Source organism: Dermacentor albipictus, chromosome 4, assembly GCF_038994185.2.
Source record: "Dermacentor albipictus isolate Rhodes 1998 colony chromosome 4, USDA_Dalb.pri_finalv2, whole genome shotgun sequence".
NCBI classification, from domain to species: domain Eukaryota; kingdom Metazoa; phylum Arthropoda; class Arachnida; order Ixodida; family Ixodidae; genus Dermacentor; species Dermacentor albipictus.
Genome location: NC_091824.1, coordinates 125,920,419 through 125,945,226, shown reverse-complemented (window position 1 = coordinate 125,945,226; position 24,808 = coordinate 125,920,419). Strand labels below are relative to the sequence as shown.

At 46.0% G+C, this 24,808-nt stretch overlaps 1 protein-coding gene across 2 annotated transcripts in view; it reads left to right on the top strand.

The window, feature by feature from the left end:
• Nucleotides 1–696: 696 nt before the first annotated feature.
• The window catches only part of LOC135899597 (uncharacterized), a 373,133-nt gene continuing 349,021 nt past the window's right edge, over nt 697–24,808 (top strand). For both annotated transcript variants that reach the window (XR_011514086.1, XM_070537557.1), the window contains exon 1: nt 697–982. Coding sequence is in view for 1 of the 2 variants with exons in the window: in XM_070537557.1 (XP_070393658.1) it covers nt 976–982 (7 nt within the window). In the remaining variant the exon portion in view is untranslated. The remainder of the gene's footprint in view (nt 983–24,808) is intronic.

The following is a 24,808-nucleotide window of genomic DNA, read 5'->3' as shown; positions in this document are numbered from 1 at the left end:
GCGCGCCGCTGTTCGCGCCGACAGCACTGGAGGTTTTGGCGATCTGTGCGACAAGACTCGCCGTAAACTGCAACATTTTAGCTTCATTTTCATTTTCTCCCTTTCAAATCTAAGAACCAGAACAGAAGCGAAATTATTTCACTAGAGGGGGATCGCGCAGTGCGGCCGAACCGGATGTGCGCGTCTGTCAATGGTGATGACTGCACGGCGCGCACTATATCTTCACTTATGCTTGGGCCACGCGCTCCGCTGTTCAACTTTCATTTGACGCTGACAGTACTATGGCGTTTGTATCGTGCCAAGCAGCCGCCGGCGAAGTCGAACAAGTGATGCCATTGGCGCCCGTAGCGGCATAAATTTTGCCCGTGTAAGTACGTGTATAGTTCAGCGCATCGAAGGTGGCCCGCAGCAGTGGGGCGATGAGCTGTTGCCACAGCGCGTGTGCGCGTGACAAGCGAGCGCTTTTTCTTTTCGCTAACTCCGCGCAGTCTCTTCAGTGCACCCGAACTGTAGGCCGGCATGCTGCATGCCAGCCAAGCTAGCGCGCAATGCACTCTGGTCTAGTGGCTCCGGTGCGAGATAGAGCATGTTCTATTCCCGCGCCGGCCGCTTGAAAGTGCGCCGGACGCCGCCAGACGCGCTGGCTGACCAGTGACACGCTAGAATGTAGAGTATTTCCCAAAGCAGCATAATTGCTCTGCGCGTGGCGAGCAAACGCGTTACGCCGGGAATGTGGTTTTCTCTGTTGGTCTTGTGGCAACGCAAGCGCAAGGTGCACGAGCGTGGATTTCCTCGATTATCTTCAGAAAACGTCGCTTGTTGTGGTGTACTACTAGTGAGCGAAAATGGAACCTTTACTACGCTGGTTTGCGGCTCCTCTGGCGCAATGTAAAAGAAAACGTGGCACGAAGACAACCGAGGTCTATGTACAACCAGAGGCTTCTTGACCACTGAGTCCGGCACACCTGCTTGATAATGCGTGGTAAGCTTCTCAAACGGTATTCTTTGGTCTCCCTACTTACTGCTGGGCTTTTTGGTTGATACTTCTTGCGATGGAAAAGGCTTGAAAGCATGTAAAAAAGAAAACGCGTATAGACCAAGAAGAACGTCTTTTTTTTTTACTTCAACGAGTGCCAGTCCTTTGTCGGCGTTATACGTAAGGCACCGTGTGTGGCACGTTGCATAGATGGTATGCGCGATATAGCAGAAAAGGCTCCGTCGAATACCGAGGACGTCATTTCCTGCCTGGTCTTTCTCGAAATGCTGTCGCCTCTTTTCCACCGTAAGAAACTTTCGGTCTGCTGCGCTATTCCTCTTTAGCATTTGGTTGATTTGCTGTGGGCTGCCCCACTGTAATCCGCCGCGTAAAAGATGGTGTAGCAGGGCAGGTAGACCCCGAAATGCTGGTGCTGCTGGACCAGCACTAACATTCAAGTCTTACGGTGGGGCTATAGTGTAGTGTTTGTAGCTGGCCAGGAAATGGCCGGCCAAGTCTCATTCGGCGCTTAGGCCACACATAGCCGAATATGTGTGTGCCCTGTATAGATCGGTGCGCTGAACGGGACCCACCTTAGCATGATTATCAGCTGCTGCCGCAGCGCCTGCGTGACGTTTAGAGGACTGGCCCCAGTGGGGACATTGTGGGTGTCGTGATGGTGATATTGGTTCACATCATCATCATAACCATCATCAGCCTATATTTGTGTCCATTGCAGGAGGAAGGCCTCCCGCAGTGGTCTCGAATCACCCCTGTCTTGCACTAGCTGATTCCAATGTGCGCATGCTAATTTCTTAAATTTATGTCCCCACTTAATTTTCTGCCGTCATCGACCACGCTTCCCCTTTCATAGCACCGATTATGTAGCTCTTATGGTCCTCCAGTTATCTTGCCTACGCATTACATGGCCTGCCCAGTACCATGTTTTATCTCAATGTCAACTAGAATATCGGCTATCCCTGTTTTCTCTTTAATCCACGCTACTCTTTTCCCGTCTCTTAACGTTACGCCTAATATTCTTCGTTCCATCGTTCTTTGCTCGGTCTTTGTCTTGTTATCGAGCTTCTGTGTTCACTTGCCAAGTTTCTGCCCCATATATTGGCACCGGTATACTACAACAATTGCACAGTGTTCTTTTCTATGACTGTGGTAAGCTCCCGGTGAGGATTTGGTAATGCCTGCCGTATGCACTCCGACCCATTCGTATTCTTTCAGAAATTTTCTTCTCCTAATCAGGGTCCCTTGAGGTTAACTGGCCTAGGTAAACTTACTCCTGCACAGCCTCTGAAGGCTGACTTGCGATCATGAATTCATGTTCCCTTGCCAGGCTACTGAACATTGCCATTGTCTTCTGCATATTAATGTCTGCTTAAATGTGCGTTGTGCTTGCCCTGTTTGTGTTGCTCCCAAAATGCCCTAGAGGCGTACATTGCGCTCGATTCGCCCTAAACGCCAGTGGATATATACTGGGTGTCTATGTTAACTTGGGCCAAGATTAAAAATTTGAAGAAAAAAAAACAGGAGCTCTAGAGAAATCGTACCGACTGCATAGTAGCCGTAGTCGTGCCTTCTTACAGCCAGTATCTTTTCAACACGAATTAATAATATAATAATTGCTTTTAATTAGTGAACATTTAATCATTGTTTGAATCACAAACACGTCAATTACGACGTTGTAGGGCACCTCAAATAACCTCCAAATCACGCATTTGTTTCGTGCTCAGCTTTGCCTCGTTTCTTTTTTTCGAGAAAAAAAAACACAAACGCGAGCAAAACATCCATACTACGAAATAAATACGCGCTCGCGCACCGCAACTCAGGCCCTCCCGAGCGGATATCCGTGTATACACGGCTGTACTAGCGGCGGCAGCTCAACACAGGGCTTCACACTATGGGATGGTTGAGGCATCGTGAGAATACTCCGCTGATGCATTGATTAGAGTAGCGGAGCGGTGGATTTCGAAGCCGGGAAACTGTGATGGCGCACCTATAGGACTGTAATTTTGCACACTTGCTCTGTAGATAGGCGTGCCCAGAATGTATGTTCCTTTTGTTCCCTTTAACAACAGAAACAAACCTTGCGCAAACTATATGCATATAATGCGTTTTGGCGAATCTGCACGGCCAGTGTATGCTGTTGTCGATTACGTAAATCATCTTTGCTTGACGTGTCGGTGTGTAGCTATTAACGGGATATCTCAATGGTACCACGTCAGTGACCTGCTCTTTAAGAAGACTGTCATGCCCTACACGAATGATAAGGCTAAGATGATCCTATTTCTGGGGGCGGCGCACGGCGACTAGAGGAAGGCAGCCAAGCTGTTTCGGATGTGGCATTGTGGAGGACGCCCTAGTCCGTCGACAATACTTAGAACGTATGAAGTCGTTTGCGAGTCTGGCAGCTTCACAATAAAGCCACGCAGAACTGCGACGGTAGTTCAAGAAACGGAAGCGGACGTTTTGGCATTCTTTGCTGCTAGTCCTCACAGTAGTGTGCACGACGCCCGTGAGGAAGCAGGAACCTCAAGGTCGTCAGTGCAGAGGATTTTTTTTTTATAAGAAAGGTCATATGCACCTTTACCATGTACGCCTTCATCAAAAATATTGAAGACAGACTTGACTTTGCCAATTGTATCTTCACGAAATGTGAAGAAGAACTGGACTTTCTTACTTGCATGCTTTGGACGGATGACGTTAATTTCTCCAAAAACGCACATGTTAATATTCACAACGTGCACTACTGAAGTGATAGGAATCCCCTGGCTGTTACAAACACGACACCAATACCATTGGTCGTTTAATGTGTGGTGCGGTATTTTTGATCGCAACATCATCGGGACCATCTTTTTTGACAACACACTAACGTAGCATCTAACACTAACAGTGCGTTTCTCTTGCCAGACGCCGAAAAAAACTAAGGAAGGTTAGTCATATACAGCTTTCGGTTTAAAAAAGCTTGCAACAAAGATAGAAATAGGTAAAAAAACTGCTTTGTTTTGCCTCTTTTCCGGAGTTCAAGAGACAGAAAGGGTAAATGGCTAAAACAGTTGCATCTTTGGATGTTACCTTGTACGCGGCAGAGACGCCTTGCGTGCTTTTGATTTATTTTTTATTGAAATAAACTCCGGAGTAGCTCGTTTCTGTTCTTTCGAGAGCTGCCTTCTTTTTTTTCGTGCTCTTTAGCGCACTGTTTTTTAAACATTGGTTGAATTTCTTTCGTAGATTTGTCTCATGATACGCGAAGGTTAAAGCTATCCCGAGTGCCTCGTGATGGAGCACAACATGCTTGCGTCCGCAGATGCTGACGCTTATCGCACCACGCTAGTTAGGTCACGGAACCTCTCGAACCATCCTACATGACGAAGCCTTATACGATGCGTCGATAAATGAATGCAGCCGTATATCTTTCAAAGGCTGCTTAGAGGCGCTTGAGTAGCAGTACGCGAGCGCGCATCTATTTCATATTTCGCGTATTTCGCGGGCTTTTGTTTTTTCTTGTAAAAAAACGAGACACATTAAAGCACGACATCATAATAATAATAATAATAATAATAATAATAATAATAATAATAATAATAATAATAATAATAATAATAATAATAACCTTTATTTTTTTCCAGCAACGTGATGAGGGAGGTAAGGTAAGAAAGCTGAAACAGACAGGTTGACTAGCTCGCGCCCCCCCAAAAGAAAAAAAAATACATTCCATAAAGGCAGACAGTTTAGCTATCGACAAGAAATAAAAACATATTTTTTATTGTACAAAAACAATACCTATACTATAGTATACAAGCATTTTTGTGGCGTATAAATATGCACATTCCCAAACGTGTGAACATGTCACTGTAGTAATTGCATTACGTTTACAGGACACTGCTGGAAGACATATGTAAAAACTATACACACAACAACGGCTTATTAACATCTGCATAATGGCATGAAAAACATCGGCATGAAAAACTGCCGATACACCTTTTTGTCCAATACCTGCTACGTAATAGTGTTTTTCCGAGCGTGAAAGAAGCTCGCGAATACACGCAAAGTGCCTCGGGGGGGGGGGGGGGGGGAGGTTAGTTGCGGCACAATTTTGCGTGCATTTGCGGCTTTATATCGCTCTGGGAAAAACACTTTTACGTAGCACGCATTGAGCAACAAAAAGCTGTATCGGAAGTTTTGCATGCCGTTCTACAATTTTCTCATTCACACTTTTCATCTAATTGTAACGGTCAAGAAGTTCGTTAATTAATTAGGACTAGTTATCCAATTACGTGTAATGAAAAAAAAAATAGCTTTAGTATCTCCAGGCGATGGCAAGCAATATTACTTTTGTTTTGTCCAGATACGCGACATTTGCATATCTTTAAACTCTGGCTGAAGTTAGCTGGAACACCCTGTATACATATCCGCCGCACGAAGAACGCCGCCGGTCGCGCTGACTTCAGAAAATAGAGCGTCCATTTTTTGCCGGCGTTGCATGCGTGACTGCACCTTTAGGGATGCCTTGATTACGCCTTGAGACTACGGGGCTACACCTTGACTGCGTGACTACGCCTTGAGAGAGAGAGAGAGAGAGAAGAGAGAAAACAGGGATAGGAAAGGCAGGGAGGTAAACCAGAACAGCATCCGGTTTGCCATCCTACACTGGGGGTGGAGGAAAGGGGAATAGAAAGAGGAAGAAAGGGAGAGAGTAAGCACTGAGTAGGTGTAGGAGGGACACCATACACAAGGACACTATAAATGGTCTCTTAAACCAGTGCACTTCGAGTACTGCACTAGTGCACGAATCGCTTTTCGAGCCAGTGACGGGTGCTGCCGCTGTCCGAGTATCTTTGGCTCGGTGAAAGGTCTCGAGTCCAGTCGGTGTAAAGTTGCCCGCAGAGAGAGGCGTTGCACATCGTAGCGAGGGCAGGTACACAATAGGTGTTCGATGGTCTCCTCGCACCCACAGGAGTCGCACATCGGGCTCGCGGCCATTCCCATACGGTAGGAGTATGCGTTCGTGAACGCCACTCCCAGCCACAAGCGGCACAGCGAGGTTGTTTCGCCGCGGGAAAGGCTAGATGGCAGTTGTAGCCGTAGCGTGGGGTCCAGTTTGCGTAATCTGCAATTGAAGGCACTTGAAATCCAGAGATCTTGTGACTTCTTGCGTGCAAGTAGGCGAAGTTCCCTGGCAGCATCCGACCTCGCTAAAGGTGTTGAACGCGTCTTGTTATCTTCGTCGGCACACCGGGCAGCCTTCTCAGCTAGGTTGTTGCCGACGATGCCACAGTGAGCAGGAATCCAATGAAATATAATGTGGTGTCCTCTTTCCAGAGCTTGGTGGCGCCCTCCCCTGATGTCAGATATCATCTGCTCGTAAGTTCTGTGATGTAACGCAGATTCGATAATGTGAAGAGCTGCCTTAGAATCACAAAATACAGCCCGCTTCTCTGTTGGCTGTTCGGTGATGTACGTCATAGTGGCATGAAGAGCTGCAAGTTCTGCCGACGTAGATGTAGTCAAGTGTGACAATTTGAATCTAACTGTAACCTGCCTAGCTGGAACGACGAACGCGGCAGTTGAGCTGGTAAGTGAGGTCGAACCTTCGGTATATATATGAATGCGGTCATGATACGTCTGGTGCAGTAATAGGAGCGTAAGTTGCTTCAGAGCCGGCGCTGGATGATTGGCCTTTTTTGTAATTCCAGGAACAGCAAAATTCACTTGAGGCTGTCGCAGGCACCACCGGGGAGATGAAGGCTTCGCCGCCGGTGTAAAAGATGTCGGTATGCACTCTTGATGAGCGCTAATCACTCGTGAAGGAAGGAAAAAAAGGGAAAAGTGGAGAAGGAAAGACAGGGGCGTTAACCAGTTTAGATTCACCGGTTTGCTACCCTACACATGGGAGGGGGATGGGGGCGATGAAAAACGGGGAAGGGGAAGAGAGAGAGAGCACATAGCACAGCACACACAACTTGTCCGTTAGAGTCCATCAATCTGGCATGGTACGTGATATCACTGTCACAGCCGTTTATCCAATCCCGTCTCTTTCAGAAACCGAAGTAGTCCCTTGGTCGCCTTTACCTGCGATGTCTTCTGTCGGCGGCATGTGAAAAGCATGTCGAGGGACAATGGTCTAGTGTGCAAGTGCGCTAGAACGGATTCCAGGGACTGTCGCTGACTATTATATTCAGGACAGTCGCAGAGAATGTGTTCTAGCGTCTCCTCGCAAAGACAGGCATTGCAGAGAGCGTTGTCGGCCATTCCAATGCGAAATCACTATGATTTCGTGAAAGCCACCCCTAGCCATAAGCGATAAAGCAGAGTCGCCTCTCTTCGGCGGAGTCCAGTTGGCATATAGTGATGCATCAAAGAGGGCAGGTGGTATTGACGGTTGCTCTGGTTGGTCTGGCTGTTTGGTGTGCACCATAGAGAGAGCGTGATCTCCTGTGGAAGCACTCGAAGTCTGCTAGCTGCGTCGGATCGTGAAAGCGGTATGGCCTCTTCTTTTGCGTCTTCAAGAGCTGCCCGAGTGGCATTATTGGCGTCTTCGATTCCAGTGACGCCGCAGTGACTTGGCAGCCACTGAAACGTCACGTGGTGTCCTTTCTCCTGTGATGTATGGAGTAGGCACCTAATATCGAATACGAGCTGTTTAGAGGTAGCTTGAGGTCTCTCGGCTGGTAGGGAGGCCAGATGATGGTCGAAGATACCTTGAGGGACGCGAATTTTAGTGTAGGCTGGTGGACCGGCCGCGGTGGCCGCATTTCGATGGGGGCGAAATGCGAAAAACATCCGTGTACTGTATGTACATTGAGCGCACTTTAAAGAACTCCAGATGATCAGAATTAATCCAGAGTCCCCAACTTCGGTGCGCCTCAAAATGATGTCGTTGTTTTTGGTACGTAAAACCTTACAATTCCATTTTATTTCGGATTACGTAGTTGTCAACTAGAGTTGACTCTTCATTCTTTATTTTTCATACGATAGATCAAGACAGATAAAAGAACCCGCTACTTGCTATTAGACACGGCAACGAAATTTCCGTAATTTTTGCATGACCATCCCAATATAATTATTAAATATGTTTTTTTCGTTGTCTTGTTTTTTTCTCATGCTTCCTTCTGATTTATTGCTTGCAGTATTCTTATTCGGCCCTAAACTGCTAGTCTGATATATTTGGCCATCTTTTTCGGTGGGAGCAAAAGCAGACAGATCGCAATGGCGAAAGAAGCAATCCATCTTGAAGCGTGCGTACTTTTTTTCTTACTTATTTTAACTTGAGATACCCGTGTTGTTGTTTTTGCGTACTTTCTTTCTTGCTTTCTTTAACTTGAGATACCCATGTTCTTGTTTTAGTTTTCGAAGGACACTTCTTGGAGGCTACTGGGAGAAATGTCCTTCGTAGCTGTCACGCAGTGCCTTGTTCGAAATGAATGGATGTTGGTTGAATTTGATTGAAAACAAGCAACATACCGGTGCCCGAGAGAAAACAATTATATGAAAGGTATTATGCGGCGTCTGGAGGACTGGGGAGGACCCTTTATTTGTACCCTCCTAATCTGATAACGTCCTGTGGACGATTTGCGACCAGTGCAACCGCATTTGTCAGAGGTGTTATGGAAACGGTGACCTACTTCCAGAAGAGGGCATACAGAAAAAGCGCGGTCATTTTTCCTCGGGGGCCACGAACGATATGTGCGGATATCACGTACTTACATTCACTCGGGCAACTCGTAATCAAAGACTATGATTACTAGGGGCAAATGTGATGCTTTTGCAAAGTGAGCGACGACCGCTGAAGGTCATGTGTGTGGAAAGATTTCAAGGATCTAAGTAGTACGCGAAATAGCTGACGTGCGTAGAATGCAAAATATGAACCAATTTATAAAGAATCTTCAGCGCCTACTTGCTTAAGCAACGAGACATGTTGACGCAGAAGGCAAGCTTTAAAAAATAAATTATGGAGTTTTAAGTGCCAAAGCCACGATTAAACTGAGGCCCGCCGTAGTGGAAGATTTCGGAAATTTGGACCATGTGATCGCCTGTGTCGCTTATATTCCTGACGTGTGTTTCTGTACACAAAGTTGTGAGTCAGCGCTCGTCCCGCATCCTTTCACTCCATCGTCGTTCTGTTCGCGCTGTTACCATTATGAATGCAAATACTATATGCGTTTGGGTCAACTGGATAGGTTACCGTCAACGCTTCATTTCTGAGTCTCCACTCTTCTAGCCTCCATTTTTTGCAGCTGTTCTCACTGGGAGATGAGAAAGTGACCGGAGAACAACATGGATTTCTAGTGAACTTGAGCTTACTCGCTACGCCTGATGCAAACATGGCAAAGTAATTGGCTCCATTCACATTGACATTTACATTTTCGTTCCGATGGAAAGCAATTGTGAAGAATAAGCACCCAACTTCACCCACTTTACCAATGTTGTTGGATCTCAGAATGTATCTTAAGTGTATATTTACTGCATAAGCGCCTCTACAATACACTTCAAACTTGATTAACTTGGCCTCATAGTGCAGTGTAAGTAATACCATCTTCAATCATGCAATGCATTACTAGCAGCGGCGTACGCCAGTGTGACAATCACTGAAAATATTATGTATTGAAAGAGGCGCACAAGCGCGAGTAGCCTATTGGAAAGGACGAGGAAGCAGAAGTAAAGAGCATCTCATCATCGTAGAAGGATGGCCTATCCTCTACTTTCTCGAAGGGACCAGCGCTACGCCTGTCTTCTCTGCTTCTAACAATTATAGCGAAATTTTGCTGATAATTGAGTGTTTATCTTACGACGCATGTTGTGATTACACAATGAAACACTATGAGTGCTTGATGCAGGCCTACTTAGCGGTAATTCTTACACTGGTCCCAATTTAGAGATAAGCGTTCTCGATCTTTGTTGGCACAGAATGCATTTGCGTTTTAGTTGGCTTTATTCCGGATTGTGCGAAGAAAATTTTGTGGTAGTGAGGAGGATCTCACGTGGAACGCCACTGCTCTGAATTGAGCTCTGAATTTGTATAAGAATATTTGTAAACGTGCAATAGAACCGGTGGTCCGTCACAGTGCCCGTATTCTGAGCACTTACCTTCAGTTACGCTTCAACTGCATAATTGCAGCATATGCTCGGAACTTATAGAGAATACAACTATGGAGGCATGTTTTAATATTATTTATTCAATAATTATTTTGTAAACACTTAAGACTGCTGCTAGTAACACGTGTATGTAGTTGCTTATACTTTCTTTATGCTGAAAATTCATCAACATATGTGGAGTTGTCAGTGAAAGTCAGTATGCTGGTTAAGCAATTACTGCCACAAACGGCTCCCAAGCCCCTGTATTCTTCGAGTATAGGGCTTCTTACTGTCCTACTTGGGTTCATCTTAGACGAAATGGCGGAAAAGAAAGCGGCACATAATACTATACGACATTTCTTCCAATATATTTATTCTTCAATGACCCTTTTTTATGCACATTGCATCGTTAGGGTTGAAAGGCAACAATAGCTAATAACTCTGACAGCTCTGAAATCTGTAACGGCATGTGCGAAGAGAATTATTAGATTGGTATGCTAGATGCCGGCGCCAGCGCAGTATCACCACGTTTAATGCGTGATGGAGTCGCTCACACCTCGGTATTCGAAATACGCGGAGAAGTTACTTTGCTCCCGTGCGGTTCTCTGAGGTGTGCTTGGGTATGGCTGCGCTTTCGTAGCTGCGCGGCGCAAAGACGCAGCGAATTCGTGCCTCGCGAAACTTCCACGGGAAATGGCGCGAGGACTGGTGACCGACGTGATTCGACATCGGCCCGCGCCTGACGAGATTACTTCGGAAAGCGTGAAGGCGCAGTATAGAGGGCGCTGCTTTCCGTTGTATGAAGGGTAAGGTGCGCTTCTAAGCAAAGCGGAGAAAGCGCTTGACGTCTGAAAACAGCGCTCTCTCTTTCCTTATTTCTTTCTTTCTTTCTGTGTTCTATTTTTCTTTTCGCTTTGGTCTTCACTTGCCCCTAGTAAATATGCGCTGCAGGCCGCTCACTTGCTAGCGCCTATTCGCCAGCGGCAGAAAACTTTCACTTCCTGCGATTTGCTTTCTTCCTTCACTTGCTTAACTTTTCTGAATCTCCTGCCGCCCTTCCATCTCGTGCTTTCTTGCTCTGCTTTATGTCAAAGCGCAGAAATTTTATTTAGTAGCATGGAAAAATCCCAGCATCGGCATAAATATGATTTCTGTTGTGCCTGACTGATTTTCTTTTTCTTTCTTTCCCCGGCATCTGTTTACAGAACCGTCTTCTCCGTTGTGCTTTCACGCTTTTGGAATTGTTTATCGGGAACGTGCGGCACGCCTTGTTGTTGCGCTTTGGGAGAAATAAATATAGCGTGAAGTGAGTTCTGATGCAGACGGCCGGTTCAGTGTGATATTGGAATGCGTGAGGGTGCAGTGGCGCAACCCTCCCCCGTAGGTCTAACCCCGTAGTGCTCCGTCTCTCTTACTTTTTCTCTCCCTATACGTATTTCTCTGTTTCTCTCTCTCTCCCAATAGCCTCCAACCCTTTAGTTACGGTTTCCGTCACATAGTGCGCACACTGCGCCAATATTTTTATTTTTAGAGAGGGAAAGATATGGAGAGGGGGGAAGGGTAAGTAAAGCGAAGCAAATCTAAAGGTTGTTAAGCCTGGTGTGGCTTTTCCCCCAGCATAAGAAAGAAACTGAGGAGGAGGAAAAGGAGGAGGAAAAACAATTATTTAAAAACAAACTAAGCATCAATGACTATGTGAACGAAAGACAGGCAGTGGGAGTCAGCAGGGATAAATTTATATTAGGAAAACATATGAGTTGTGAATGCGAAAGCATTAATGTTCATTTGAACGCCACTGTGTGGTCCTTCGGGTTATGAACTCCTCGCGGGAAAGCGAGCGTGTTGATACGCTTGACTACAGCCTCCTAGATAGCACAATGCCAGTGCACTTCGACCCGTGACGTTATGCTACCTTGCCAGACTGCCATAGAATCTGATGGGGATGCTCCGGAGTAAGCCGTGGTGATTGTGACGTCATCGCTTTCGTCACGCCAGGCTTGGTAATGGGAATTTTGGTCCAAGTAGCGGGATGTCATAAAGCGGAGTGCACAGCCCTGCTATCTAAGAGCCGCTGTTTCAGCCCAGTGGTTAAGACACCCGGTTTCTGAGCGTGGGTTGGTAGGTTGTAAACTCTCCACCACCAAAGTCCTTTCTAATTTGTTCTGTTTTTTGTGCATTAATTTCTGTAGCAATTACCGAGGTGAAGTTAGAACGCGGGCGTGTGCTTGTGCAGACAACGAACACGCGGATAACAGAGGCCTTAGAGGGCCAGGGGGACGTGGCGTCAAGCAACACGTGGAACGCTAGCGTCCCAGCAGGTGTAACCTTTCACTCGCCCTGAGCGCACGTAGCGCACGTAGCGCGGTGTTGCAGCCTATGGGAATTTAAGGGCCGTTTCGCTGCTGCAGAGGCCGGCTTCTTACAGCAAAGCTGGTTATCTCTAGAGTTCCATGCACTTCAATGCGATAGCGTTAAGTACCCTGTGTCGCTTAAAATACTGTGTGGGCGTCTTGCGTCGGATGTTGTTTAGCGAAAAATATTTCTGAATCAACACCACGCACGCCCTCCATGTGGCGCAGAAGCGTTACTGAATTATTTGAATCCCTCAACGTAAGATACGTCACAAAAAACGTAAAGCACAACTTAACCGCAACCTACAGACATGATAGCGTAAAATTTTTATTTGAATATACCATAAAACTTACTTCTGTTACGCAGAAACTCAAACATAAATCCCTTTTCCTGCATTGACCTGCATTTCCTGCATTAACAAGTGCGACTTCCATGAATGACAGCAGGATCCACTCCTCACCATGGTCACTTTTTTTTTAATTAGATGAAGATGATATAATTTGTGTGCCGTTCTTCTGCCCCGGCTTTTCTGTCATGGCTTTCTGATTAAGGTGGGGTCGTACAATATGTCAAGCAATGCTCCTGAATGAACAAATACATCGCATATGACGCAACCAGCGCATGTTCGCTCACAGAGTGCACTGAGGTTGTTCAAACCCAACAACGCGGCACGCGGCTTGCGTTGGTTCTTGGAAAGCGTTGCTTCTCTCTGTTTCTGGTTTTATTCGTTTTCTGACATATCGGAGGTGCGCAGTGTTTTCGTCAGTGGAATAGTTACTACCATGTGGGACCTTCGGGACTTTGAGTGCCTTTTATCTCTCCTAGAAGGTCTATGTTCCATTGTAGTGTCCCTGAATGATCAGCTATCGACTAAGCCGCGACACTAAGGCATTTTCCACGCATGCTCGGTCATCGTCCCCAAGGAAAGCTGCACAGAAGGTACGTGAGTGGAGTCGCTGCAGACGATACGAGTTAAATTTAAGTTTGGTGTGGCTACGATTAGCGCTGCCTTAGGTTTGCGTTTCGAGAAGAAAGCATCACTTTCGTCTAGAAATGTATTCCGCGCATAGAATATAATATACGCAGCGTGGAGTTCTAAAACAAATCAACTTGCTCTTTGTCAGCGGGATTCAGAAGAATGGGCAAACTGTGGAGCTCGATATAGATTCACTAAATATAAGCAGTCAATAGATACAAAATAAATAAATAAATAAATAAATGAACAAATAAATAAATAAATGGTGAATAAAGAAATAAACGAATAAATAAATAAATAAATAAATAAATAAATAAATAAATAAATAAATAAATGGAGAAAGAAAAAAAAATGGCTGTGGCTTAGGTAAGGTTAAGCCCAGGATGCGAAGCATACTAGCCTTTATTTTAGTTGTTGAACCACTGTTTAGCCTGGTGAACTGCTGTTGCTTGGCTATATTTGGTTCGGCTAGACGAAGAAACAACTCATGCATTACTTCTTCGCCTTCAAGAGTGGAACGCGACAGCGTTCCCGTCGACCCGCCAAGGGGTGTAAGACAATGGGCTACAGGGCAGCGACTACGCGCCCCGCATTGGACGCGGTGAGCGTCGAGCAAAGCAGCGTTCGGCGCGGCAACGAAATGTGCGCCTGAGCAAGAGACGCACGCCTTAGAAACAGCGCGTTTCTAAGGCAACACCGCATTCACTAGAGGCGCTTTTGTACCGCTTTGAAGCGTTGTACTCGTGGCTCACTCCGCGTTCGGCTTTCGAGGAGGAAGGACGCGTGATGGCTCGCTCCGTGCGAGGTTCTTTGGCGGCCGCCGTTGGCCGCGGTGGCAGGTTTTCTTCTGCACCCTCGGATTATAGGATGTTGCTGCCTACATTGCCTTCAGGCGAGAGCATGCAGCAGTGCGTTTTTTTGCACGGGGACCTGGCAAGAAGACCATATCGGCTGGAAGATTTTCGCGAGCCATTGGAGGACGCTGGTATCATCAAGAACATCACGGGTATTGGAGCCTACCAGATGAATCACGTCTGGCTAGTCAAGTTGCGCAGCAAGGCGGACAAGGATGCCCTGGTGAAAACGGGTGGACTTCAGGTCAAGGGCGGCTTCTGCGCTGTCATTGACCCCGTCCAGCAAGACGTCACCGTGAAAGTGCACTGGGTCGACTTTGCTGTCCAAAGTGAGAGCTTTCGGCAAGCGTTGAGCAGCTTTGGCGACGTCCTTGACGTGTCGAACGACAACTGGTCCGTCGCCGGTTTTGAACATGCGACATCCACGACGAGAGTGGTGCGAATGAGACTTAAGGAAGGTGTTGAGCTTGATGACCTGCCTCATCTTTTCAAGTTGGGAAGTGGCACCGGCCTTCTTGTGGCCCCAGGCCGGTCCCCGCTATGTTTGAGGTGCCGCAGGCAAGGACACATTCGACGGGACTGCCAGACGCCACGATGTGGTGTGTGCCGGGCGTTCGGACACGAAAGTAATGATTGTGCAAGGAGCTACGCCAGAGTAACTAAAACGGCTCTCCCAACAGAAGAAGTACAAGAGAACATAATGGACGCGGAGGAGGCCGAAAAGTCTGCCCCGAACAGCAACACCAAGGAATGCGAAGACAAGGCCCGGGATACTGACGCCGAGAAAACTGGAGGGACGACACCTGACAGTCGGGACTTGACGACGGCAACTGCGGAACGTGCCGAAATAGGCTGCACGCAAGAGTCACTGCCCCTAAGTCAAGCAAGTGAAGAGGAAGACATGAGCGACAGCACCGAGATCACTACGGCCGAATATCAAGCAGACGCTACGGGAGCGACCGCGGGACGCGGGAAGCGTCCCAGAACAGGCATTCCGAAGTTGACGGAGGACAACACCGAACGCAAGGTTAAACGCCTGGAGCGTCAGTGGCACCGCGTTGCTGGCGCCAAGGGTAAAAAATATGTCCCCGAAGTCCGGTCGGCGTCATCGTCGCCGGTTCGGGGTCAGGGACGCGATAAGTAATACCCTGGTATTCCCACTGCAAGGTCGAGCCACGGTTAGCGTTGTACTGGTGGCTCGCGCTTACAATCACCATGATTAGTATACCTGCACCATTACGCGTCGGTACGCTCAATGTACGGGGTCTAGGGGCTAGTCGCAAGCAATATCAGGTCAAACGCATAATGCAAGAAAGAGACCTAGATTTGCTTGCGGTCCAGGAGACGAAGGTTAGCAGAGAGGAGGCGACCGAAGGCTTGGTAGCAAAATTTTCTTTGAGGTACAATGTATGCGTGAGCCATGCGGTGGGAACATCAGCCGGGTGTATGTTGTTTGTTAAAAATTCAATTGGCATTGTCGTTGAAACGGTTACAAGTTGCTTGCAAGGACGCTTTGTTTTGTGCGATCTTTCTTACGGGGAAGCGAAATTTAGAGTTATTTGTGTCTATGCACCTACAAAGCCGCATGAAAGATGTTTGTTCTTTCGCGAATTGAGTATGTATTTTGATTGTGAGAGGTGTTTGATTGCGTTGGGTGACTACAATTGTGTCCTTAATCAGCAAGACCGTTCAACCACTGCTCGTGTAAATGATGAAAGTGCTGCGTATCTTAAAGAATGCGTAAGCAAATTCTCTTTAAATGATGTGGCACAGTTCGCAAGAGGTGGAAGTCGCCAGCATTTCACACACTTTCAAGGCACCAACCATGCACGACTAGATCGAGTGTATGTGTGTTCGGAGATTGCGCCTTTGTGTCAGAACTACGATGTTGATGCTGTTTCTTTCAGTGATCATTGTTTAGTGACCTTCGAGATTGGCCAAAAGCAAAAAAGGAAGCTTGAATGGGAAAGATGGAAATTGAATGCCAAGCTTCTCAAGGATGACGTGTTCATAGATGAAACAAAAAAAGAAATACATCATTTTTTTAATGACACACTACGCAGTGCCGCAGAGAAATGGGAGTTATTTAAACAAAGGGTAAAATTGACCGCAATAGAAAGAGGTGGGCATTTGAAGTATCAGGCTCAAAAACATGAACAGATGTTGCGGCAGGAGCTCGAAGACTTGGTGCGAATCGAAACAGCTAATCCGGGTTTGGTGACGCAAGAACTGCAAGTCATTAAAAGAAAACTAGAGAGCTTAGAGGAGGATAAATACAGAGGTGCAATTATACGAGCACGAGCCGAAAAATACCTAGCGGGGGAAGTACCTACAAAGCGAGCTTTGTCGGATGAAAAGGCGTACGCCCGAGGAAATGAAATATTGGAAATAGAATATAATGGTAGGATATTCAGAGAACAGAAAGTTATCATGACGGCATTTGAAAGTTACTATAGAGATTTGTTTGCTTGTCGTGAGCCAAAGGCGCCGGGCTACGAGGATGACTTTCTGGCAGAAATGCCGACGCTAGGCAAAGAAGAAACGAATTTATTAGAAATGAATATTAGTATGGAAGAGATTGAGAGGGCTATCGGGGAACTAAGCTCGGGCAAATCTCCTGGTCCGGATGGGATTACTGCGGCATTTTACAAGGCGTTCAAGACTGACATGGCAACAGCATTGCATGAAGTATTTTCAGAGGCACTCGAGCGGGGGACTTTACCACCATCGTTCAATCGTGCGCACACAGTACTTATCCCAAAAGGCAAAGAAAAAAATATACTACGTAATGTAACGGGATACAGGCCAATTACGTTGACTAATGTTGACTACAAGGTTTTCATGAAAGTTCTTGCAGCAAGGCTGCAGGGAGTTATACGGAAGTTAGTTGGGCCGCATCAGACATGCGGCATCAGAGGTAGGAAAATATTTACAAATATTCATACAGCTAGAAGCATTTTAGAATATTGCGATAGCGCTCTTCTCAAAGTAGCGATGCTGCAAATAGACCTAGCTAAGGCTTTTGATATGGTACCACATAGTGTTCTCTTTTTATTAATTAATTATGTAGGGCTTGGTTCCGTCATGTGTAAAGGCATCAAAATGGCATATCAAAGCTCATGTACCAATTTAATTGTTAATGGTGAACTATCACAACGCATACAAGTACTTTCTTCCGTTCGACAGGGTTGCCCGTTAAGTCCTTTACTTTTTGCTTTATTTTTGGAGCCGCTTTGTAGAAAAATAGTTAATAGTACAGAAATCAGGGGGTTTAAGATACAGTCCTGTGAAGTACGTGTTCTAGCTTATGCAGATGACGTTGCCCTATTCGCTGCAGATAGGGAGAGTGTTAGCTCATTATTAAGAATTACTGAAAGGTTTTGCGAGAAAAGCGGCAGTGAAATCAATAAGCAAAAGAGTATTGGTCTCTGGCATGGCCATTGGACTGCCACGCCCGGTGTTTTTGAAAATATTCGGTGGCTCACGACACCTAGCACTTACCTGGGGGTACCTTTGGATGGGTATCGTGAGAACGAGTCACTTTGGCTCGAAAAAACTGATGAAATGCGTGCGATGGCCGAAGCATTGGGTGGCCGCGAGTTGTCGATTTTTGCACGTGCCACTATTTGTAACGTTTTTCTCGTTGCGAAAATTATGTATCTTCTGCAGGCACTGTATTGTACACGTAAGCACATTCAAAAATTTCACCGAATATTTGCCACGTTTATCTGGTGTTCTACGTGGGAGCGAACATCAAGGACAAATTTGTTTCGTCGAGTAAAGAAAGGTGGTCTCTCGGTGTGCCACTTGTTTCTTCAGCAAGTGGTATCACGTTTCATATTGATAAGGGACGAAAGAGACCCGTTTCTGTGTTGTTTTTTTCAAACCATGTTAACAGTTTCTATGCCTGATTTTTTTGTTTCTTCAGCCATTGACCCTCATTACACAATTTCAAGGTTCTTGCGTGAAGTTGTAACGTCCTATCGCTTCCTTAGGGCGAGATTTTCCCTTGAGTACCTCTCCAATGTAAAAAGAAAGCGTCTTATGAAGGATCTCATTGAAAGTGTGTTCCCTGTTCCATTATATCGGTTAATTTTTCAACAAGGGCCTGGGCAAGACGTACTTAAAAGGGTTAAAAATATGTGTATACCGGCGAACGTTAAAACATTCTTCTTCAAGCTTCACACGGGAACCTTGCCTGTTAAAACGTGGCTAGAGGAAAGAGGGATTTATGTGCCATGGGGAAGCAGATGCTTTCTGTGCAACAAAGCTGAAACGATTGAACATGTTTTCATTGATTGTAATAATGCCATATTCTTTTGGGATATATTACAGAGAACGTTAAAGATAGACCTACCCCTCAATCCACATGGCATTCGTTTTTTACCCCCTGAACGCGATTTTGAACAGATGGATGTAATCTTTTTACTTGGACTGCACGCAGTATGGCGTAGTTTGTTGGCATATAGACATTGCGATGTTAAAGGCCGAACTGTGTATGAATATTTTGTGGAAATGGTTGTGAAGGTGCGTGATGTGTACAAGATCAATGACTGCGATGAAGCTGTGTTGTCAATGCTTGATACTTTGACACACATAAAACGAGTGTGATCTATGACCACAAACACTTTTGAGGCTTGTAGCCAAGCTGGAAATAAAGAAAAAAAAAAACTCGTGGCTCAGTGGTAGCGTCTCCGTCCCACACTCCGGAGACCCTGGTTCGATTCCCACCCAGCCCGTCTTGCAAGAGTTGAGCCAAAGCCACTTCTCCTCTGTCGTGACGTCACGGTGTCACGTGATTTCATGGTCACCGCCGCGCCTGAGGAGCTGGGTTGAGCCCTCGTAATATGCTTCGCATAAAAGAAATGGAGAAATAGAGATCCCACCGGAATTGACTGTTTCCTGTTGAAGTGCAGAATTGATCACGCGCGGGGGTTAATTTCATCATATATGCTTATTCAAGAAAGATGGCGGACAAGAGAAAAATGGAGAAAGAAAAAATTCAGGCGCCAAGTTCTACGATATTCTTGCGGTTTAACTGGCGTTCCAAATTCACCGTCATGGACGCGAGTGGCGCTAGCGAACACTCCCAGTACAGTGCTGCTCCCAGTCCCCGCAGTGTTCTGCTATCTACTTCATGGCAAAAAGAGAGCGAAACAAAGGGCGAAGGTTATTCAAGTATGTGCACCGGGTAGCCTGTATATAGTTGGCCTGATTTATCTAATCCTATATTTTTGAGGGCGCAAGGGTACCGTAAACTTCTACACATTATTATCACTGCCTATTGACAGCTGTTTTCAAATAGATTAGGTGAGCCTTACGTCTTACGGAAAGACATACGTTGGACTTTTGCGAGCTAAGATCGGGGATTGTCTTGCACGCGAGAAACTCCAAAATTGAAGGAAGTCGTGCCAACAGACAGCACCGACGAAAAGAGACAAATTAGGTTTAACGGCGTTATTTCAAAATACTACCAAAGCACTCAGTAAAGATAATATTATGTTCATGTCTTCCTTTTCTTCTTTTCGAATGTTTCTTTCTTGATTTATGGAAAGACAACTACTACATTTCTTTTATTAATCTATGCGGTGCTTTAAACGTGCTGGTAAGATAGTGTGCTAAAGCGACAAGTAACCCAACACTGCGCCAAACTTGACGCAGCCAGATAACCCAAATTCAGCAGATATGAAGGACATAGTGCATTACCATTGCATTCGCAAGAACCTTCAAGCTAAAAATTATTGCTGTCCATCCTGCAAACGCAGCGCCGCGTGCATTCGAGATTCCTGAGAGACCCAGTGGTGTTCACATCCATTCACGACGGACGCATGCCACCTATCGTATATTGTCTCTGAGCTAGCTCCGTCCATTATAAGTCACTAACCCGCTCCGAATGTATACGTAGATTTTGGTACTAGCTAGACTCGCGAATGACTGCTAGGTGGATCCGAGTGCCCTGACTGCATCGAAATTAAGCAACTCATTACTGCTCAAACCACTGCACAGCACAAGAAGCTCGTCCGACGTCACGCTTCATTTCATGACTGCTCAATTTTGTGCCTGTGTTTTGCCGGCTATATGATGAGCGAAATGACGATTAAATACTTTTGCAGCACTCCGAGATGAATAAGGTTATCACGGCTGCTATACGTACCCGCGAACGTACTCCTCTTTTCTCCAATAAAAGTAATCTTTATTTAGTAACTAGCTCCTTTATTGTTCTTCCGGCAGTGTCAACTTAATCATAGTCGCTCTGGAAGCCATGACGCATAGAAAGGGGCGCGCTATTTGTCCTCGAAATTCCAAATTAAAACTCAGCACTTCCGCTTGCCCCCGGCAAAGAAAGTGAAGAAAAAACTGACGCAACAAAACAGGAACAAAGAAAATCTTTGAACGACAGCTAGGGAATAGAAGACGCGGATAGAGAGATAAAAACAGAGGGAAGCGTTAGCATGGGCGAAGGAAGGGATTCCACGAAAGAGAGAGAAAGTCGTTGTGAGATGTCCGTATAATAATCGCATTATTAGGAGTTTAACCCTCGCATGCAGCTACGCTCATGCGTGCGGTACACACGCACGACCCAGTGTGTACACATTATGACGCACGTTCGCCCCCTTTCCCGTCCTCTCCTTTCCTGCTGCTCATTTTCGTAATTATTTATCTCCTCGCCGCTGCCACACCGCTCCCATTTTGCCCTCGTTGCGTTCATCCCGCCCTAGCTCTGCCATTGTGCTCCCTGCGCTCAGCCCACCCATCTCATTTCGTATAGGAGCGCAGTGTGTCTGTGTGTCTCTGCGAAGCAGCCAAGTGTGCCGGGACGGGCACACACGGAGGGCGCAAGAAGGAGGCCTAATCTTAAGTATGCAAATCAGCTGAGTGAAAATGAATCCCTCCGCTTCCATGGCAGACGCGGTCACGCGTTGCCTTTGCACTAGGCCTCGTCTTTCGTGCGATACGCCCCGGGGCAGCACTTCCGGGACTACCGCTCTCTTTCTCCGTCTGCTTTACACCGCCCCTACAGACGCTCATTTCGTGCGGGAGGTGTAGGAATCTCTACCGGAAGGCAAAGAACCAAATCCTACAGCTGCCCCGAAGGGGCCCCACGCAACCGCCAATAACAGTATAGTCAGTGAACTCCCGGGGCGGAGTTTTTCGGGCGTGCGTAATAATGGCGTACGCGCCGTGCCCCATGTTGCTTTCTTCTACGACGCCCAAGCACTGAACGAGCGTTTCTAACCACTAGACAGAATCTAAGTGCGAGGTGGCATGTATAACACACACGTCCCTGCACGCCCCACGCGTTGCGAATGAACTTTAGGTCGCCCGCTCGGTAAGGATCGTCTTTCCAAGAACGCGGGGTCCTTTATCTTTCAGGGGAAACCGAGTTTGGACGTTGGAGTTCGTATTCACGTTTCTGCTGACATTCGCAAGAAATGAATGTCTTTCGCAAATTTGCTTTTATACCTTTGCGCTTCCTCCACAACAGAAATAAGACTACTCCATGCCCAGAGTGTGAGAACGACTTCATTTGCATACCAAGCCTCTAGATGAACAAGAAAGCAGCGAACACGTGTTTGTTTGGAACTTCTTAGCTAGTAAAACAAGAGTTATGGTAGAGAAAGAGCCGATGACAACTGTCGCTGGCAGACTGCGTCCCCCTCATATTGTTCTGTCAAATGCAGCTACCCCTTTCGCTCTCTCAAGTGAACTATCCTCCCCAAGTAATTGTTGCGTAACTTTTATAAATTACTTTCTACTAACTATTTTCCTCCCTTCATATAAAATTTCTTTTCTCGTGTTCATTAGGCAGTTACTGAAGAGAAAAAGAAACCCAGGCTGTCCTTTTCTGCTGTGCTCTCGCCTTACCTCTATCCACAAGCGGATAAGTGGAGCGGATGGGGCGAGTTTTTATTTGCCTTTAAGAAAGAAGACATTTTCCTCTCGCATCAGTGCCGAATGAAGCCCCATATTAAAGACTCGTAGCGATCTCCACGGAATATAGTCTTATCGCATGCTGCGTACCGGGAAGCGACAGGCTCATTGTTTTAATCACTGCGGCAAGATTGGTGGCAGGATGACGTCGCCACCATGAATGGCGCAGAACTCAAAGCAACAAATCTCGGCTGCATGTGCTATCAATTTCTTCGCCTTTTGAAGAAACTTTGGTGAACCTATAAAGTGCTGCAATAGCACCGTGCCAGCTTATGCGCACTGCGGCTGTCCACAAGCAACGGACGAGTTTTTGTCCGCTCAGCTTTCACTTTTCTATAATTATAGGCGTAGAGAATTGGCTGAGGCTTAGCGCTGTTGAGGTAAAACTTGATGTACGGAACACAATCCAAACGCATTCAAGCATTCAATAGCATTCTTTTTCTAATAGCTGTTTAATAGATAAGATACCACGGCCTACTTGAGAGAGGCGCGAGTCCATTTATTCTGTCTCTGTTTAGTCACTTTTGTCAAATGGCTAGAAACATTTTCGAATATACAAAGAACCGTTTGTGCTAGTAATTAAAATAGGTCATATGCGAAGCGCTTGTGAAATTTCTACTACCACTAGAATATCAGAAGCCTAAGCCATACGTATGACACGTCTACAGCGACATATTCTTCACTTGTGCTACGGAGCTCGTGTTTAGAGCCGTGTACCAGCAGTGCCTTAAACGATGGAGAACCATTCTTCTTCTATATTTATGTATAAAAAAGAAAAATATGTCAGGACAAGGCCTCCGATGAACTGCTGGATGGTTTCTTTTCTATGTAGTCCTTTTTCTTGTGTCCCGTGCGTTAGGGCTATCTTTCTTTAGCATCGCTGCGCATCAGCAAGCACAGCAATCAGCAACTCTACATCTTATACCTTGATACAGGGTGTCCCTGCTAAAGTTTGCCAAGCCCTTAAAAATGAAATGTAGAATATACGAGGACGGTAACCAATGGCATTCTGTCAGCAGTAGTGTACCGCACCAGAAGTTTTTTTTATTCGTCGTAATTGAATTATTCATAGTTAGACGAGAACAACTAACGCACTTCTTAATTACTGAATTTAGGGCGCTTATATTGATAGAAAAGCAATAATTGTTTTTTAGAGCATCCGATTCAGTTATTCTGAGCGCGTTGTCTCGCATAATTGCAACTTGCGTATTATGAGAAGAAAAAAAAATGCGTCAGATATAAAAATAGCCGCATAATAACACGTAATACGCATAATACCACATAATAACGCATAATAACACCAGCAGTGCCAGGCGTTACTAGGAGCAATTAACTATGCTCAATGCCTATTTCGGCAGCCAAGTGAAAGTTGCGAGGCATCGGTATTGGCGTTGGTCACTGCGAAGTCTTAGTCGAAGTCGTGCAGATCCAAGTGCGAGCTGCGTTTTCCGCGTGAAGCGCGAAGCCAATGCACTGCGAAGCGGCATTGAGGAGGAGGAATACAGCAGTGAGTAGAGTTAATTCTTCCGAGCAACGCCTGGCACCATTGTTGTCGCAGTGCACGTATGTCTAATCCTGCGGCTATTTTCATATTTCGCAATTATTATCTAGTGAGGAGCAATGGGAGGCTGCCTTGCGCAGCTCCAGGCCCGATCTTCAGGAGGAGGCCATCCTGGAGTGGGCATAGAGGATAAAGGAGGCCTTCTTCAAGTAGTTCCTCCCCCCACCCTCTATTCCATTGCCCCCTTCCCTTTAAAGAGGGATAAATAAAGTTTTTCATCATCATCATCATATTCCGCGCGTTTTCATTACCACGCGGCAAAAGACAATAACGCGGGACATCGCACACTCAAAAGAACTGAATCAGGTGCTTTAAAACAGAATTATTACTTGTCTATCGAAATTCGCGCCCTCGGTTCCGTGACCAAAATGTCGCTAATTAATGTAATCAAATTATCGATAGTTCAATTATGCAAGAAAGAAGTCCTCCTTGTGCGGCACGTCACTGCTCAGTGAATAACATTGGTTGCGTGCTCGTATACTATATATATATATATATATATATATATATATATATATATATATATATATATATATATATATATATATATATATATATATATATATATATATATATATATATATATATATATATATATATTTAAAAGTTCACCTAATGTTAGCTGGGGCTATATCTGGGTTAGCTGGGTCTGTATATAATGGTAAACAATTGAAGTATGAGAAGTACCATGGAAGAGGACAAGAAGAGAGTACTACGAGGTCATACACATGGGTGTGGGTGTACGTATGGAGCGGATGTAAGGGCGAAAGGATTTGCCGTATAATTGATGTTTTGTGCCCGAGCCCCTCTCCATTCCTCAAGATACACTAAGGTCCCTGCACACACTTAACCAGTTAACTGAGCGGCCTTCGTGTCTCGCCACATGACTCTCCGCGCGTCATTGATTATCAGCGGGGGCGCTTGAAGCGTATACGCCAAATTAATTTATGGGACGACGTCGATGTTGCGCCGGCACCTTGTCTCTTTATATGAGTACCGCACTGTGCGTGGGTCCCGTGAAACTGGGATATTAAAGATGGCTTGGTGCTGGTGATGCAGCAGGTGCCGTG